The 17,600-nt window shown below is 40.4% G+C and overlaps 1 protein-coding gene across 1 annotated transcript in view; it reads right to left on the bottom strand.

Annotated features, from left to right (window-relative positions):
* Positions 1-421: 421 nt before the first annotated feature.
* The window catches only part of GRB2 (growth factor receptor bound protein 2), a 53,787-nt gene continuing 36,608 nt past the window's right edge, over positions 422-17,600 (bottom strand). Inside the window, exons 3-6 of the mRNA XM_030013142.2 lie at positions 12,748-12,845; positions 6,861-6,983; positions 4,137-4,305; positions 422-2,739 (exon numbers count right to left, since the gene is read on the bottom strand). Of these exons, the coding sequence (XP_029869002.1) occupies positions 2,554-2,739; positions 4,137-4,305; positions 6,861-6,983; positions 12,748-12,845 (576 nt within the window). The 3' untranslated portion in view covers positions 422-2,553. The remainder of the gene's footprint in view (positions 2,740-4,136; positions 4,306-6,860; positions 6,984-12,747; positions 12,846-17,600) is intronic.

Below are 17,600 nucleotides of genomic sequence, written 5' to 3'. Positions count from 1 at the left end.
TCCAGAAATAACTGGTGTCTTGTTCTTCATTACTGGCTCCTTACGACATTACGGTCTGTACCGCAAGGGCACTTGAGCTGTTTGGCAAAAAGCTTAGAAAAAAGCAAGGGAAGAAATACAGAAGTGCCACCCTCCCATTCAGTTGATAGATACACAGTCTTCAACCCTGGAAGCGATGCAATCATCCCTTTCCCCCCTCCTTGCTATTCGCAATGCCACACGTACCAAGTGACACGGCTCTCCGTTGACTTAGCTTGAAAGAGTAATGAATTCAGCCAAGCATGCTGAGTTTGAACCACGATGCTAAGGCGTCTGAGCACTTCAGGCCAGAGCACACCTTCCAGCTTTTTCCTCCCACAGCAATTTAATGTCCTGTAAATTACCTTGGTCAGTTAACTGAAATAACAGACAGATGCTCAAGTGAAGAATTCAATGTATATTTATTATTCACAGTTAATTACTATCTACCAAATGCTGCTGCAGAGTTAAAGGATTAAGTACATAGGCCTTTTTTATTTAAACACTGATTTTTTTTTTTTTTTTAATATATATACACACACAAGACATATGTCTGCAAGGCTGCATGATATACACCAATTCCAAAATAAGGAAACAATCAAATGGTCCAGGTGTAGAATGCCATAGATTCCTTTTCCAATCACTTTACAAAGAAGGAAGAAAGTGAGTGACAGCTAGCAAGGATAGGGGGAGAAAGTAATACTCTACAGGATAGCTCTCTCTTTCACCTGCTGGAAAATTAAAGTGTAAGGCAGAGTCCATCTCAGGAATAAAACATTTGTAACACTTAGTACAAAAAAAGGCACCCTCCAACAAAAGATTGCCTGTGCTTAGGCAGGGCGGGAGGAGATCTCCGCTGCAGTTTTTGGATTCGTTGGTGGGGTGAAGGGATCCAGCCAAATGGCCATCAAAAGGAAAAATAACGCAACTGAAGATTGGCACAGAGAGCGGTGCAGCTTGATTGCTTTCTTTTCCATCCAATTTAATGTCACACTGCTCTGGTGGAGGAGCAAATGGCCACAATAAATGCCATTATGGTGCGGGGTGGGGACTACAGTCATCACACAGCCTGCTGTGAATGGGGAGTGGGGTGGGGGAATCTACTTCAACAGTAACACTGACCTGAGGAGGGAGGAGAAACTGGAGAACAGTGATGCCAACCCCACTTTTCAAGAGCAACACGACTGCAAATACTCCCTATCCAGGCCAAAGAGACAGGCTGATTACATGCATCACGTAGAAACATTCACTAAGAGCATAAAGTTTTTTCAAGCACTATTTCTTGAGGTTTCTCTGCGTTATAAAGTTTTCCATCAAAGGAATGTACATTTTATAGGACATCTCAGGGCTATTATTTCTCAAATTCCCCCCTTAGCCCGCCCTCCCTCCCCAAAATATTCTTCCACATTTTCCCTGGTCATAACTTTCCTCTTTCTCTTACTTCTTTTGAGGCTCCTGGTGCAGCTCCCCACCTCTGAGCAGCCTAAGCTGCCACTTGAATGCCTTGATTTTATTTTCCTTGGAATAAGGGAAGTTGAACAGTAAGACAAATCTTAAGATTAAAGCTCCATCTCTGTTTGTAGATTTTTCTCAAATGTCCATTGATAAAACCACCCTCCTTTACACCCTTCCCCCAAAAGTATTTATTTACACATAGGCAGAAAAAAACCCTCTGAAAAGCTCTGGACTGTCCTTTTAACTTAAAAAATAATAAAGAAAATAAGGGAAAGGCACTATGGAAAAAAATTACAGAATGTGCTCAACCGTACACCTTTAAGAAAAAACAAAAAAGCTGTCAGCACAGCATGAACAGACTTCAGTTGTATGTTGGAGTTTCTCAAAGCAGCTCTGTGACTCAAAAGAAAAAAAAAAAAAACAAACAAAAAAACAGGATGAAAAGCCACACAACTCTTCTCCCTTCCCCTGCTTGGAAGCTGCTGAGCTTCAGAAGAAAGTGCCAAAGGAGAAGGGAATAAAAATTAGATTAACACCTCATCTTTCCCAGGCAAGAAGAGCTGAATGTTGAAGGCAAAAGCAGAGACTGATGATTTTTGTTTTTTTTTAAAGGCAGGACTGTGGATTTGGTTCTTCTCTCATGTCCCTTCATGTCAAATGAAGACCGTTTGCAGAGAGAGAAAATACCAGCAGAGTTTCTCCCTTTTCCTTTAACTGCATGGCTAGGACTTTATATGGCATTAAAACTTCATGCACTGATGGACAGAGGAGGAGGGGGAAACAAGAAGAGTGAATAAAAGGGGGTAACCCAGGAGCAGCTGAAGAAATTTGTTATTTTCTTTTTTTTTTTTCTCTCTCTCTCTTTTTTTTTTTTCCTAAAGATAAGTTTTGGTGTGTAAGTTGAACTCTTCCCCACCCCCCCACCCCTGAAGTTCCGTACTGAGTGAAGGAGCATCACCTCACGGTGAAAGGTGACTCAGGTTTTATCGCCGTGTGATTTTAGGTCACTGGCTGCAGTTAGGCTCTGTATGTGTATTTACTGTTTCTCTGGTTTCTTTAAATAATCTCTAATATTTATCTCTAGATGTTCCGGTTCACTGGGGTCACATAGTTGCGTGGAAACATGCCCGTCTGTCCGTGGCAGGCTCCCTTCCACCAGTTGGGGTCAGAATTGTCAAGAACTTGGATAAAGTCTCCACGACGGAAGCCCAGCTCTCCTTCCTCCTGGGGATCAAAATCAAACAGGGCCTGAACGTATGTAGGTTGCTGTAAGGGGAAAGAAAAAGATACACAGTGAGAATCATCCACAGCACTCGAGACATCTGCTCCCTCAGGCAGGAGCTTAACTTACACCGGAGTTTAACAATAAACATTCAGGCTGTTTCATTTCCCTGCAAGCCAGCTTCCAACATCTGTAACAAGATGCTAAAACAGGAAAGCATAGTCTATAGACGACCTTAGAAAAAAGTCAAGTTTCTGTGAAAGAGCCAAAATAAAGATAGCAGATGACTCAGATGTTTTCCTAGTATTTTCCAGTCTTCATGACCTACTGTAAATCTGTACTCTATTGCAATACAATAGTCTTTTTGCTTATTCATCCTGTTTTCACCAACTGACAGCATGAATATTACTAATCTACCTAACACTGTGATACAAAAAGTCTCCCCTAAAACCTGGATGTTGGCATTTTCCACATTTTCCTTAAAACCCTCCAATATAAAGAAATTCTATCACAGAGCATTTTGCCTGGTCAGCAAATACTTCCATTCTTATGGAAAAGCTAATGGTTCATTTAAAATGCGTTTGCATTCTTAAAATCATGAGGCTAGGAAGGCATCCTCATGCTTCTCATTTTCAGCCAGCTGTTTTCTCATCCTCCGTTTATCACTGACCCAACAGTTCAGAGCCAGATGTTAATTCAGACAAACTGTGGCAAAGGGTGCCTGTGGCACCTGGACAGCAGTATGAATTCCACACCCCTTGTCTTCAAGCTAGAACTAGAATGCTGCACATGGAAGCAAAAGGATTTATCCAAAATTGACAAAAGATGCAGCTACATGCAACCTAACATTCTCATTGCCCTGGGAAATGGAACAAAACAAAGAGCTAGATACACACGCGCTGCTCTGCTGGCACTTAGCAGTAGTTTTTGGTTTCTCTTAACACTGGCTAGATCCAAACCAGAAAGCTAGAGATGTTCCATATGCTATTACCTCTAACCACCTTTTCAGGAAAGGCCAGTACCAAAGCTTCACTGGCTACTGAGGGGTACAGTTCTGGCTATGAACCAGTATAAGTAGAACTATCCTTTCTTAGTGTGTCCTAAAACAGGAGTAAACCCGTTGTTAATTCACAGTAATCAGATGACCTTCCTGCAACAGTATCCATAATCACTAAGACAAGCCAAGTGTTCAAGCAGCAACAGTAACACTTTGCCAGAACTGAAGGGGAGACTAGGGAGTTAGCAGGTAGGCTTTGCACAAACATCCAGCTTATTTACCGGTATAATTCTGGCTGCAGGATCTAAAGATACACTTCCACAGACAACAAAAATGTCAGTCAGCTTCTTTCCACTGCTATTCATTTACTCTAAGGTGCAATCCCACTTCTGACTGTGGTTGCAATAGTCTAAATAGTGCACTCTATGAGGACACTTCTCTTACCTGTGGCACCTGTTCAATGTCCCGGAGAAATATTTGCTGGTTCCTGGAGACAGATGTGGATCTGTGATAATCTACCAGCTCGTTCAAAGAATTGAACTTCACCACCCACAGGAAATACTTGCCAGCCCCATCTCGAAGCACCTTGAAGTGCTGCACATCATTTCCAAACCTGTGCGGAAAGAATGAAGAACACAAAAAAAAGCTCATTATTAATCACTGAGTACTCCTCTTTTGGGATCGTCAGCACAGAGTTTGGAACAGAAAGGTCCTTCAGGGCACAGTGGAAACTGTCAATGACACTGATAATACAAATACCAATTGGTTGCTGTAAAAAAGATTTCTGAAAGCCACTTATCAATTGTATTTTACAGAAATCAGTGATCAGAGAGAATCCAAATACTGAATTTATTTTGAAAAAAATCCTGCAAGCTTCACATGTGCTTTCCTTATAATAGGACTTCAGTTTAAAACGAGCTTTTCAAACCACTCTGAATTTGCACAAGTTTGAGGTCTTTTTGTAAAGGATGTGTCACAATACTCTATCTTGGATAACACACAATATTTCAGCTTTTTAGTTTACACTACATTGCCACATAGCTGGCATCCAGTACATGTACTTCTTGATGCACCTATGCAGTCATCTGAGTCACTGAAGACAGTGCACAGAATACCTAGGATACATGCCATGGACTTTGCAGTACAAATGCAAGGTCCCATTAAAGAAGCTGCACCATGGTGCCTTCCACTTCACATTCCCAAATACAAGATTCTGAAGTCAAACAGTACAAGTGCTTCGGTTTAGCTCTTCACACACAGCAATTTCACAACTGACTCAAGCCACTTTAGGTTTGTGCTACTTTGTGCTACTCTTGCTATGGTCCTGTACATCTGAGTCTCAATCCCTCCCTCACACAGCACCAGTGGGTGTGAGTGATAATGCAGTACGTAAGCACCAGTCCCATTACAGGTAAACTGCTGGGAAAACACTGCCACAGGGAGGGTAGGATTGTCTCTTTTGGCAGCCAGTTTGGACTTATGCAAAAGACTGTCTTGCAAAACAAAAGGATCTCTCTGGTCCTTAAAAACAACAACAAAAAAACCCTGTAAAACCCCAAAATGTTCGAAAGGTGATGCTGAACTGTAACGCAGCAACTTTAATTCTGTGTTAACAATTCTTCCTGACAAATGATGGCATTCAGTTGAAGCTACTTTTCCAACGATTTTATTCTGAATAAAGAGGAACTCCGAAGAGGTCCATTGGGATTTTCCAGATGAATGGTACATCGGTATTTTTACTTCAATTAAAACACTGAAAACAGAAGACAACTGTTCCTCACTTGGCATGCACAGCTTCTATACAGTGGCTGAAAAAGTAGACGCTATCTTGACTACAAAGCTAACACAAAACAACTCATGAGTACTGCCTCTGCTCTTCCTTCCTCAACCCGAGAGCTTCTCACCATTTCAAATCCTGCAGATCACTGTTGAGGAAAAATACTTTGCTATATTAAACAAACAGGAAAAAAAGACCCCAACTGAGAAATTGCCACCAGATGGCAACACTAAGCTAACAGGCAGGCAGAGCTATGCTAGTGTAACTTTTATGTTTCTTAAAAGAATGCACTTTTTGGAATGAAGCTCCCATTCATATCTAGTATTCCAGCTCAGATGATTGTATCCAAGACAGAAATATAAACATCTCTAAAATCAGTGGCTTTAATCCAGTTTGTTGGCATGACTCAGTGCTGCTGTACAGGAGGACAAAAATTTGGTTACAGACCAAAGATGACCAGAAAAAAACAAAAAATACTGTCGAGACAGATCACTGATAGTCACAGAAAATAGAGCAAACTAGGAATCTTGCATGAATAAGCAAAAATAGTATTGTTAGGATCCTAAAGAAAACCTTGCTCGTTTCTGGTAGGAAAGGGGAATATTACAGAAAAAAAAAAAAAAAAAAAGGCAAAATCAACTGCTGGGACAGAATCCCAACCCACGTTAAATTACATCACATACCCTTTCAAGTTTCTAACACCTCTATTTTACAGTGACTTCAGATGGGCAAGATAGGTAGCGCAGTATTATGTGGGCCATGGCTAACTAGCAGGAACTCCTGCTGGTTAACAGCCAGTACTACTAGTATGTTTGTTCAAGGATGAGAACTGTTCCTCCTCACTTCACTGTTATTAGAGTGAGTTTCTCTACCAACATGGAATGCACTTGTGAGAGATCGAAAAGGCCTCTGTTTTCACAGCTCCATGTTCCAGTGCTAGACAACACAAATATCCCCAAAGCATGTGCCAAGCAGACATGAAAAACATATTTGGAAGTGTACTACACAGGGAGAAGATAGAGTGATAACTTCTGCAGAAGAGGAATGAAGGAGGATGGGAGAAAACAGGTACACACTGGGCACTTTGTGGCTGTAAGGAGGAGGAATGGGATCCACATACAAACCAACAGATAGTGCCTGGGACTACATAAGCCAGTCAGCAACATGCCACCAGGTCAGCCCTGTAGGCTCATTACAAACCAGAGAATATATATATTGTTCTATTAGAGAGGGAATAAATAAGTATCACTGGAAGAACAGGAATGCTACAGGGCATCTGGAAGATTATTCCTGCTCCTCAGCATTGACAATCACCTGCCCTTTACTCATGAGTCCAAATGAGCAGTAGATGGCCTGATTACCACACATGATTGCTTCTAGGGATTACTTACTTGACTGAGAGAGAGAAGTCCCCAGGAGCACTCTCACTCTCCCTGATAAGGAAGGCACCATCGTGTCTCTGTTTGCCTAACATCTCTTCAGCCTTCGCTCGGGGAATCTTTCCAAAAAACCACCTGTGTAGTGAGGAAAAGAAAACAATAGGGAAAGTTAAGAATTTTAATCCTCTCATGGAAGAGCTAGACATAGATATTCGAACAGAGATTAAATAATTCGTAACAGAAAAAAACTACACTGCACCTCACTGCCACTCCAATACAGGCTACTGAACCATGCAGCTTTTCACAATGTTTCATCCTGGCAATAAAGCAACCATGACTTGATAAGCAGGTGCTTGAAACAGCCCTATTTCAGCCAATTTAGCAAAGCAGAGATGTGGTAAGAGTGAAATCCTCAAATTACAGGATTTATTTTCGGAGGTGGAAAAAAACCTGCTCAAAGTTTAATGCATTATTCACATTGTTTTGCACCCTATTGTATCTGCAGTTTAGCATATAAAACCTCACAATGAGAACCTAATGTACACAATTGCTTCACAGCAAAGTCCTGCTTTGTGAGACTAAGACGACTACCCTGGGAACTGGCTACAACCTTGGACAAAATTAAAACGTCTGCTGTGGTCTGCACGGATATCTTAGTAAGCAGGCCTCGTAACCTAAAGTCAAACAGATTAAATGCCTAGCTCAAGCAAGAAACTCAAGTTCCTTCCTCTATCTCTAAGGAATAAAGTCTTATGCCTCTACATACAAAGTTTTAATTATCCAAACTGTATGATGCCATCAACTCAGAGACAGCAAAGAAGTCCTGCACTGGTGGCTGGTCGCTACTGAACTTCACTATGATGTAGCAGCATTTATTTCACTATTAGTACCCAAAGATAATCAGTGGGGAATAACTACACAGTCTCCTTTATTACTTTTGCCCCCTAAGGAGAAGCCACCCATGCCTTAGCCATGATTTGCAGAGCAGACAATATAGAAAATTTAAGGTATTAAGGATTAAGCACAGAAACATCACTATTTTAGCGGGTAGAAATCTTAAAAAAAAAAAAAAATTAGTATTTGCAAAATGCAAGGGAAACACTGGAAGTTCACTCACAGGTTTCTCTTCAGAAACATCACAGCTGTAGACAGCTGTAGGAATAAGATCCTGTCTATGGATTGACCCATCCTGCACAAATGGAAAGCGCATTTTGTATCAAAACCAATTTCTAGTCTCTTTTAGATCAGGTAGTAAGACCCAGCTACTTCAGCAGAGAGAATGAGTAGCTTCATTCAGCAGCTGGTAGTTCCTGCAGCCCAGAGTCCAATCTTTCTGACCCCCATCAGAGCACTGTGGTCAAAGACAGATATCATATGTCAGAAAGCTAAGGCAGGTGCCAGGAGTGGAGTTACATGCAGACCAAGTGAGAAAAGTTCCCTCAAGGTCTCTCTGCTTCATTGCAGAGGAGTGCTGAGCTGGGCATGCCATTCGATTCTAGGAAAGATGCTGATAACACTTGTTTCAGTAGCCTATTTTTTGGCTTTCTCCTACAGTCAGGACAATCTAGCAGCTTTCACATAAGCAGTCACATGAAACAGCTGCACCATGGAAGCCACATCTGAAATTCTTCACAGCTGCGTAGAAGTGAAAGCCACAGGCTGACCACCTCTGTGACACCACAGGTGAACCTACCTCAGGCAACCAGATCATCAGCACTGACCAACAGCACCTTGTCATGGGATTCTTACCCATATTTACATTTGCATTTCCAGACTAATCCAAGATTAAAGGCAAACAAGGGCTGAGTGGTAGGTCACATGACATGGGAAAAGCAGAACCATCTCCACAACCAAAAAGTACAGCTTTCAGTTCTGAGTAAGAGATCACACAGGATAGAAGCACTTACCACAGCCCATAACCATGCAGATGATTGACCTTAGAGGAGAGCATTTAATAACAAGAGCTCCACTCACAAAGTTTACTTTCTACATTGAATGTTTTGGTGCAGTAAAAAGACAGAAGTTGCAGAATCTTCCCAGAACCAGTCATTCTTAAGAGAAGTTGAAGCTTTCACCAAGCCACAAAGTCACCAAATCTTCCTCTCTAAGAGGAAGCTATCTCTAGAGGTGAAGGAGGACCGACCACTTAATTACCAGGCTCTCCAGCTACTGGCAGCCCTCACCCCTCTCACTGGCTGTCTTCACTATCTGCTCATCATAGCAGGCTACACAAAAACACATCCCTATATTATATCAAGGTTGATGAGTCCACAGATATATTTCTACTATATGCAACATAGTAAATAAAACAACTCTAGGACATCCCTCTTGTAAAAGGAGTATTCATTCCATTTAGCTATGCAGCTCTATTATGAAAAGCATGTTGGCACTGAAAATGACACATCTTGTTTACAAACTTGGTTTCCATGATCACCTAGACAATTTTTACTTGCTTGCAAGTCTTCTTGTGTTAGCTTTTCCTTTTGCTTCTAGGGGATAAAAAGTTTCTGCTACAACCATCCAATTTCCAGTGATAAAGAACTTCGTGGCATTTAGGACTTTCCTGGTGGTTTAGTATTGGTGCTGCTTCTTGGTACCCAAGGTGGTGGCAGTGACAGCAGAGGGACCATCTACCTGTCTCTCCCTGCACTCTGATACTTTCAAAAATCGACCAAGAGAAACCATGATGTGAAACGCCTTCAAAATTCAAAGGTGGTGTTTTGTTTCCTGGGCTTTTGGCACAATTGTCAGAAAGATAAGGAAGTCCTGAATTTTGCCTCTGCCAAATGTTACATAAAGCAAACTTTATATTATGATTTTAGATACCTCGCCATAGTTCTTGTTTACAAAGTGTTTTAATCCTGTTTAGTTCTCATATAATTCTCAGTTACTTGCATGTGACTTGAAAATGAAAGCCTCATCTTAAAAAAAACCAAAAACAAACCAAACCACCTCACCCATGTCTGTAAAATGGAAGGAAAGCCTGAAAGAGCTCAACAGAACGTCTGTAATCCTTCCTGAAGCCTCAGAAGTATACCCTATTTTTCCCCTAAATTTTACTGAATCACTAAAAAGTAGAAGCGTACAATTCGATTAAAGGAAGTAACACTTCCCAAGTAACAATATCAAATTCTTAAAAGTTTTCTGCCAGCTGTTTCTAACCACTTTAGCCATTCAGGGTAAAAGGAGCTTGAATTCTAAATATAAAAAAGATGAAAAGAAAACTCCATAGATGAAAGAAACAGTTATTTTGAAGGACTACTGCCTACTTAAGAACACACTTGTAAAGCACCAGAAGTATTGTTGCACATATGAATCTTTGCTACAGGATGACTGAAAAAATTAACAAAAATCTCTGCATGTCAAAAAGCACACGTGGAGAATTAGGCCAAAGAAACTGACCACAACATTCCCATAGCTTCCCTGCTGAAGGGCTAGGCTTGATAACACTTGTCTCCAACTAGCTTTGTAATGTAGGTGAAACTCATCCAGTCAGCACTGCAAAACCAAATCCAGGCATTACTGCTGATGCTGCACAGCTAGAGGGAGATGCACTGATCTGTACAACACAAAGTTCATATTGCTTTCAGACTCATTTCAATCGGCAGTTTGGCAATTCTTTTGGCTTTACTTAGCACAAGCATTTAGCTTGGCCAATTTCCTCCACATGTTACAATATTGTGAAGTGAGACTTCAGCAATATCTTCAAGAAAAGCTGATTACAAACACAAACGCTTGAGATACACACACCATGAGTCTGATCCAGGCCATTTCATAAACGGCAAATTTTCCCCTGCCCCCTTAAAGACAGAAGGGTAGTCCTGCCACTGAACTGCACTGCTGTGCCTTCACAGGAAGCCTCCCTGCCCAGAGTTTCCTGCAGCTCTTCTCTGAGTATCATGCCTATGTCTACTTACATCTTTGCTTTGTTAATTGATGTGGCAATTCAGATTAACCCTTCAGAACCCAGGTGACTCAGCTGGTGACCGAGAGGCACCACATTTTCCTTACAGCTTCATTTGCTAGTAGTTACAAAGCAAACTGTGAGATTTGCAAAATACAAGCAAGAAGAAACGCTGCTTTTAAGACTAGCTGTGGGGCTGGAGGATTTAAGCCTCAGATCCTAGGACAGGATTTAAAGCAGTTTTCAGTTGCTTGCTTTCCAAATTCTCTTGCAAAACTCTGGTGCACCTTCCCACAACATGATTTGATACTAGTCTGGTAAAAAAAACATTCTCTTTCTCACTCCTGGTCAGCTGCCTGCAATTTGCTTTTTGTATGACCTGTATGACTACTTAAGAGAGCTCTGCATTACAGCTAAGCAAACATTATGCTATAAAAACTTTTGCATAATTTCCCAGGGTTGTTAATGCTCTAGTTAAGACTCCCAGCACTGCTGACACATGAAGCTAACTCCATTCAGCTGCCATCAGCAGTTTAAACATCTTCAGAAAAGGTCAGATTAACTATGCTTAAAAACTACTACCAAATTCACCCACTTGCAGGCTCAGATATTGTTCATTCCCTTTTATTATAAAAAAGCGAAAACCTGACAGCTCTAACCCTCTAAAACAAAACACCAGGGATGATTACAGAACAAACTGATCATCACCATCATCATCACAGAAGACATTACCACAGTATAACTCAAATGCCTGCAAAACTGTTATGAGAAAATGAGAAAACGTATGATGATTCAAATCAATGAGAGATAGAAATTGCAATGTACATTTGTGATTCCCAGTGGACTAGCACGATCAGGGTAAACTGGACATGTTACTGCAGCAGACAAGGCTTTAAACAATTTCAGTATTTTCTTGTGCATCCTTGCTTCGCTTCCCAGTTGGCTGCACTAAAGCAGTATACCTCCTCTCCTTCTTGGGGCACAGTCCCCCAGAAGCTTCCTTCTGCTATTTCAAAAGAGCCCTTAGAAAAATAATTCTTGATTGGATTTAACTGCAGTATCTTCATGATATAATTACACTCAACAATTAACAAATCTATCATCATTTTTTCTGGGCAACTGAAACAATACAGCTCCTTGTAAAAACCCTGATTACAGATTTTGCTGCTCCTTCCTAAACCTTTTCTCCACTTTGAATCTGTTACCCAGAGCTTGCTGTTTTCTTGTTCATATGTTGAAGGGTCTCAAAGGTTGCCAGAGTTTAGCAGAAGACAGCAGAAATACATGAACCGAAACAAAGAAAATACCCAGTCACGAAATGCTACTATTTTCATATGCTAGATTCTTTGTATCTAAGAGGAAATGTTGAAAGTAGTTACTCAAATACAGTTCTCTGGAGCTGCAAATCAATGCAACTACACTTGCATAACAGTATACACTCTTTGAGGTTGGCCTGTTTTGTGAGGAAGGTGTTGGACCAGATGACTGTTAGAGGTCCTGTCCAACCGAAACAATTCTGTGATTCTATACTCAGGATGTGACAGACTTACTAAGAGTTCAGCTTCAAATATCCTTAAACATTTTTCTGGTGACCTGTGAATGCCACAATTTTTACTCTTATCTGCTGTGCTAAATCATCACAAGAACAGAGTCAGGCTTTTTCCTGGGGCAGTGGTGGTGACAACTCTCTACTAAAGAGTTTTCTGCTGATTTATGCCTGACCCCCAAGATCAGTCTGTCTGACCCTACAGCAAAACACCAGAGCAACCACCAGAAAAGCTTCCAAAACACCCTGCTATATAGCTAGCTGTGAAATGAATTACAGTAAACACTGCAGCCAGAGATACAACTCAGTAGACGTCCTTTATCTAAGCATACATTTTGGTAGACCTGGTAAGGTACACTTTGCAACGTATTCAGCAGAAAACCTTCTTCCTGTCTGAGAGGATGCGCAAAAGTAAGATCAAGGGAGCCTATCACCAAAGCTCTACTTACGGATGTGGTTTCATTTCTATGTAGTTCTTGGGAATGAAGCCATCTTTTCCATTGAGTTCTGCCTTGTACCAATTCTGATCGCATTCTTCATTCAAAACCTGAAGGAAGCAAACAAAAAATAAGCCTACCACATTTCAAGATAGAGCAAAACTGATGAAGGTACTAGCTTATTCTTCCCATTCTTGTTTCAAAGACTGCTCTTGTAAGATGAACCTATTAAAAAATGTTGCTAGTCATCCTGCTCCACTGCATCTCATGAGCATTCAGAACTGTGGTAAACAAAAAGCTGGATGAGTAATTTAAAATAGCCAAAGGATTTTAGTGCCAAAACCCCATGCTTTAGTAAGAAAGTCACTGTAAGTCCACAGGTACTTTTAATAACATAACTAGACTGAGATTTGTGCCAAAGATTAAGTTGGCTGTCATCACCAAAAAATTCTGTCCAAAATCTGCAAGCCAAGAAATTCTGATTCTTTATCACTTCCAATGATCACTTTTTCCTGAATTCAGCTGACAAACCCGATGCTTTCAGCATAAACGTGATTTCATCCAGCTTTTCTGCATTTGCACTGATTGCACACTGGATACATTAAAGATTCTAGGCAACATCTATATTAGAGAATTTTACAAAAAAACCACCTCCCTTGTGACGACATTAGCACTGGCCCAGCTGCAGATACAACTGGCAGCTGCAGCTGGTTTTGCTGATACAAGTTAAAGCCAGGTTAAATTGGATGGCAGAAACAGTGACTTGCCTGTTGAATATTTTTATGTTAATAAAGCAAGTTAAGCATATACAAACAGCAAATGTAGATGAACAAAGTTTCTTTTTTTTTTTTAAAGTGATACTTTTCTTACTGTAACTTTATTCTAAAATGAATGAAAGATCAGGAGTCACAAGAGAGGAGCCACGTGAATAGGTAGCTTTAAAAAGCACAAATTCACACTTCAAAGCATACTTGCTCTAAAAATTTTGGTGCTTTATTTTTCATTGAATTTCTGTCAACTGGTACAGTGAGTTTGAAACTACCTCTCCTCAAAAATATTTTATTTGGTGTTGGAAGTAAACATCGCACAGAACCTGCCCACCCTTTAAAATCAAGCACCACCACAACACTTTTCCCTGAGCACTTTCATTCCTTCTCAGCTTTCTGAGGTTCTTTTTAAACTTTACGTCAATGGCCAACAAAAAGCTGGATGTGAGGGTTTTTTTTTTAAAAAAAAAAAAAAAAAAAGAAAAAAGATACACATAAAGCCTCAAGTCATAAATGTATCACATGATTAGCACTGCCTGAATGCAGGAAGATGAGGAAATGCAAAGAGAAAGACAACATGAACGCAGACCAGAGATCACATACTACATACACACAGAGTTATGGTGAAGATATCCACCAAAAACCCCAAAATCTTCATAAGCAATTATTGTCATTTCTGACTTTTTTTTTTTTTTAATATCTCACTATGTTTCTGTTTTGGAAGGGTGATGAAAGGAAATTAAAAAAAAAGGAAAAGCAGACAAGAATTTGCAAGTGCAGGCCTTAAAATTCTTACAGCTGGTGGAGGTGCTTCAGAAAATTAAACCCTAAAGGTCAATGCTTGCTGCCTTTCAAAAATACATGACATGTCAACACCCTAACGTGCCTCATTGCTGACTGCTACATATAAAAAGAGAAAAAACTCAACACCTAATGAAATGAAATCCCATAAAGCAAAAAAAGAACAGAATCTGAATCTCCTCAGTGAATTATAGTGGGTAGTAGTTAACTAGCTGTTCCTTAACTCCCAACCGAAGAGGCTGATGGTAGGATGTACATCCCCCAGATGCCAGCACTTCCACTGGGGAACTAGCACAGCAGCAGGGCCACATCTACAGAACTTCAGGTGAGCAAAGATATGCACCTTTACGGCCCATTTCAGGATATTTCCAGTTGAAGAGACTTTAATACTTAAAAGAGCCTAAGTACTTTTACATGGATAAAAATATTCAAGCTATCTTTTGTGCAGTTACTACCATGGGCTTCCATTTCTTTATTTACAAGCATTGTTTTAGCATGCATTACAGTTCAGTCATTTAGCAAGGATAATCTGACCACAGGTCATGAGCAGTTCAAGGGTGGCTCTGTTACAGGCTCTGAGGTAAAATCTTGCACATGAAGAATTGATGCAGATCAGCTGATGTCTGCTGAATTGCCTTTGAGCAAGAAAACGGTGCACTTCTCTCACAACCACTGTACTGACTGCGAGACAGCATTCTGTGCAGAACCTGATTCAACTCCAGAATAGGAAATACAGGTAGATAACACCAGCAGGCAGCTCTAGGATACTGAGCAGGGAAGATGGAGATTAAAAACAGCTATGTAAAAAAGTGAATTGCATAAGACTAGGGAGACAGAGTGCAGGGGTTGAAGCCCAGATCTACAACTCAGTCATGCAAAGATTTTGGCACATAGCTTGAATGACCAGGAAGTTTGGTTGTTATATACCTCAGCCACCATCATTACAATACAATAGAACACAAACATGACACATTTTTATGTCATTTCTAATAAGCCAAATCTTATGCAATAGTGTACATTCCTTTATCAAAGATAGCACAGATCAAACCTTTGATAAGATTGTGTACTAGAAACTCATTTCATTACCATCAGAGAGCAGGTAAGTGATATGGCAGTCTGTTCTTTCTCCAACAATAAAAAAATCAGGTAAATTGTAGCTTCATATGAAGGACATTACCACATATTTGTGCTTTTGGCAGTAGGTATTAAAAATTACCAGAAATTCTAATGCCCAAATGTAAATTATTTTAATGAGTTTTATCTTGCTCTGAAGATATGCTAATAGATTTGGAGAAGCCAAATCACATAGGGCTTGGGGTACTCATTAATGCTTGGCCTGAAGCCAAATACCAGTGAGGGAGCATTGCTGAGGCATGCATTAAGCTTTGTGACCGGAAAAAAAAAAAAAAGCTGGATAAAAAGCATAGTAAGGTGAACTGCCTACACATATGCATCTACAACCTGTTCAGGGGACTTCTGCTGTAATAATGAATCCTTCAAAGCTCCACAGCGGCTTTGTTTGCTCCAAGGACTTATTCCTGCTTCACAGCCAGAATGACATATCTTCATAGCTCGTTGTCCTTTCTAGGATCATATTAACTAGTTGTCACAGCTCCATTCACACCCTGGCAGACAGCCAAACTCTCCATGCCCTATATTATATACCAGAGAGCTTATACATACACAGTCACCCTGTAAACACTGTTTTCCCCTCTCCGGGTCTCTCAGTGTGCACTTCCAGAGGCAATAGAACATACTGTTTTCTTTACAAAGCTCCATGTTCACATATCATTTCAGGAGGAGTCACCTCCACAACACAGGTATCTACAAAATCATTTTTCTGACAACATCTCAAACGACACCACTGGAGCTGCTCCCAGTGCTTCGTCAAGCAAAACTGACTTGTACTTAAGTACCTTAAATTCCAGACAACTTTGCAGTCATATGCACAAGGCTGGAATTCTGGTGGCTGCTATGAAGTTGTGTAGCTATTATTATGACAACAGCAGAATAGCCATGTAAAATTTCAGCTTTCAAAAAAACTTATGCCACTAACATCCATTAGTGAAATACAACTAAAAAGTAAGTTGGGAACACATGTAAGAACTCTCTGCACTGGTCTATGCAGCTTAGATGTTTACATCTGACATTGCTCTCTTTTCTTTTAAATTGTAAACTCACTGAAATGAAAGAACTGGCTTTAAGTAATTAAACCATTTTGCTGCAAAACATTTTAAGAAAAGGAATCCAGTAAATCCATCTGTCCCATACCTCTAACTGGCCTCCAAGTGATTTCCAGGTAATAATTAAGATTAAAATTTATCATCTGGATACTGAAAAACCAGTGCTATGTCTCTAAGAAAAATAAAGATTCTTAACTGAACTATGGTAAGATTTTCCCAGACTTATCAAAGCTATAAAATTTAGTCTAAGTACTGCAGGTATCACTGGATTTTGCTTTGAAAATTTCCCCAAGTACAACTAAATACAGATGAATTAAGCAACAAAATGAAACTTCAAGATTCACTGCTCCAAACTGAGACAGCCTTCAGAGTCTGCAAAAAAATCTAAAAGGCACAAACGCTTATTTATCTCCACAACTGCTAAAAACTGCTGCTCTTCGTATAGGTCAAAACATAAAGCATTCCTTTGCATCCAATCCCCTTGCCTACTATAGATCTAATCAAGTCTATGCCAGAATGACTCTTCCTTCCACACTGGGGCATCTGTGCCTGAGAGGAGGAAGAAGGAAAGATATTTTTAGCCACTACATTTGAACACATACTGCCATGTGATGTCCTCAGTCTGTAGTCAGTCCTGCTTTACAGTAATAGTGGCTCAACCGCTGCCTGTCAGTTTCCTAGTTTGATAATAGATCTCCTATCAACAAAAACCCATCTGTTCCCATGGAAATGGAGAAGCACTGCTGAAGAGCCACACAGCAAGGTAGTTCCCAAGTTTTAGCTAGAACAGTTCACACACAGCAAGCATCCCCAGCCATTTTCAATTCCATAGCTAGAGAATATTTCTAAGCACAGCTTTTCCACCCTTGTGAACTGTTGCACACCAGTCTTGATCCTCTCAAAACCAAACAACTTTCAGGAACACACAGGCACTAAACTGTAACATAACAAGCAGATTTGGCATGTCACCTCTCAAGCTGACTCCCATATGCAAATGTGAAACTAAACATAAGGCCTCAAACGTACTTACGTGCTAGCGAATTTAGCCAAGTTCATCAGAATGCTTGGGTTTTGGAGAGACAAAACCCAAAAAACTTGTTCAGAGAGGGCTCTG

This window comes from Aquila chrysaetos, chromosome 5 (assembly GCF_900496995.4).
Source record: "Aquila chrysaetos chrysaetos chromosome 5, bAquChr1.4, whole genome shotgun sequence".
NCBI lineage: Eukaryota > Metazoa > Chordata > Aves > Accipitriformes > Accipitridae > Aquila > Aquila chrysaetos.
Note: the sequence above shows the minus strand (reverse complement) of the source record. Positions and strands in the feature narration are given on the sequence as shown.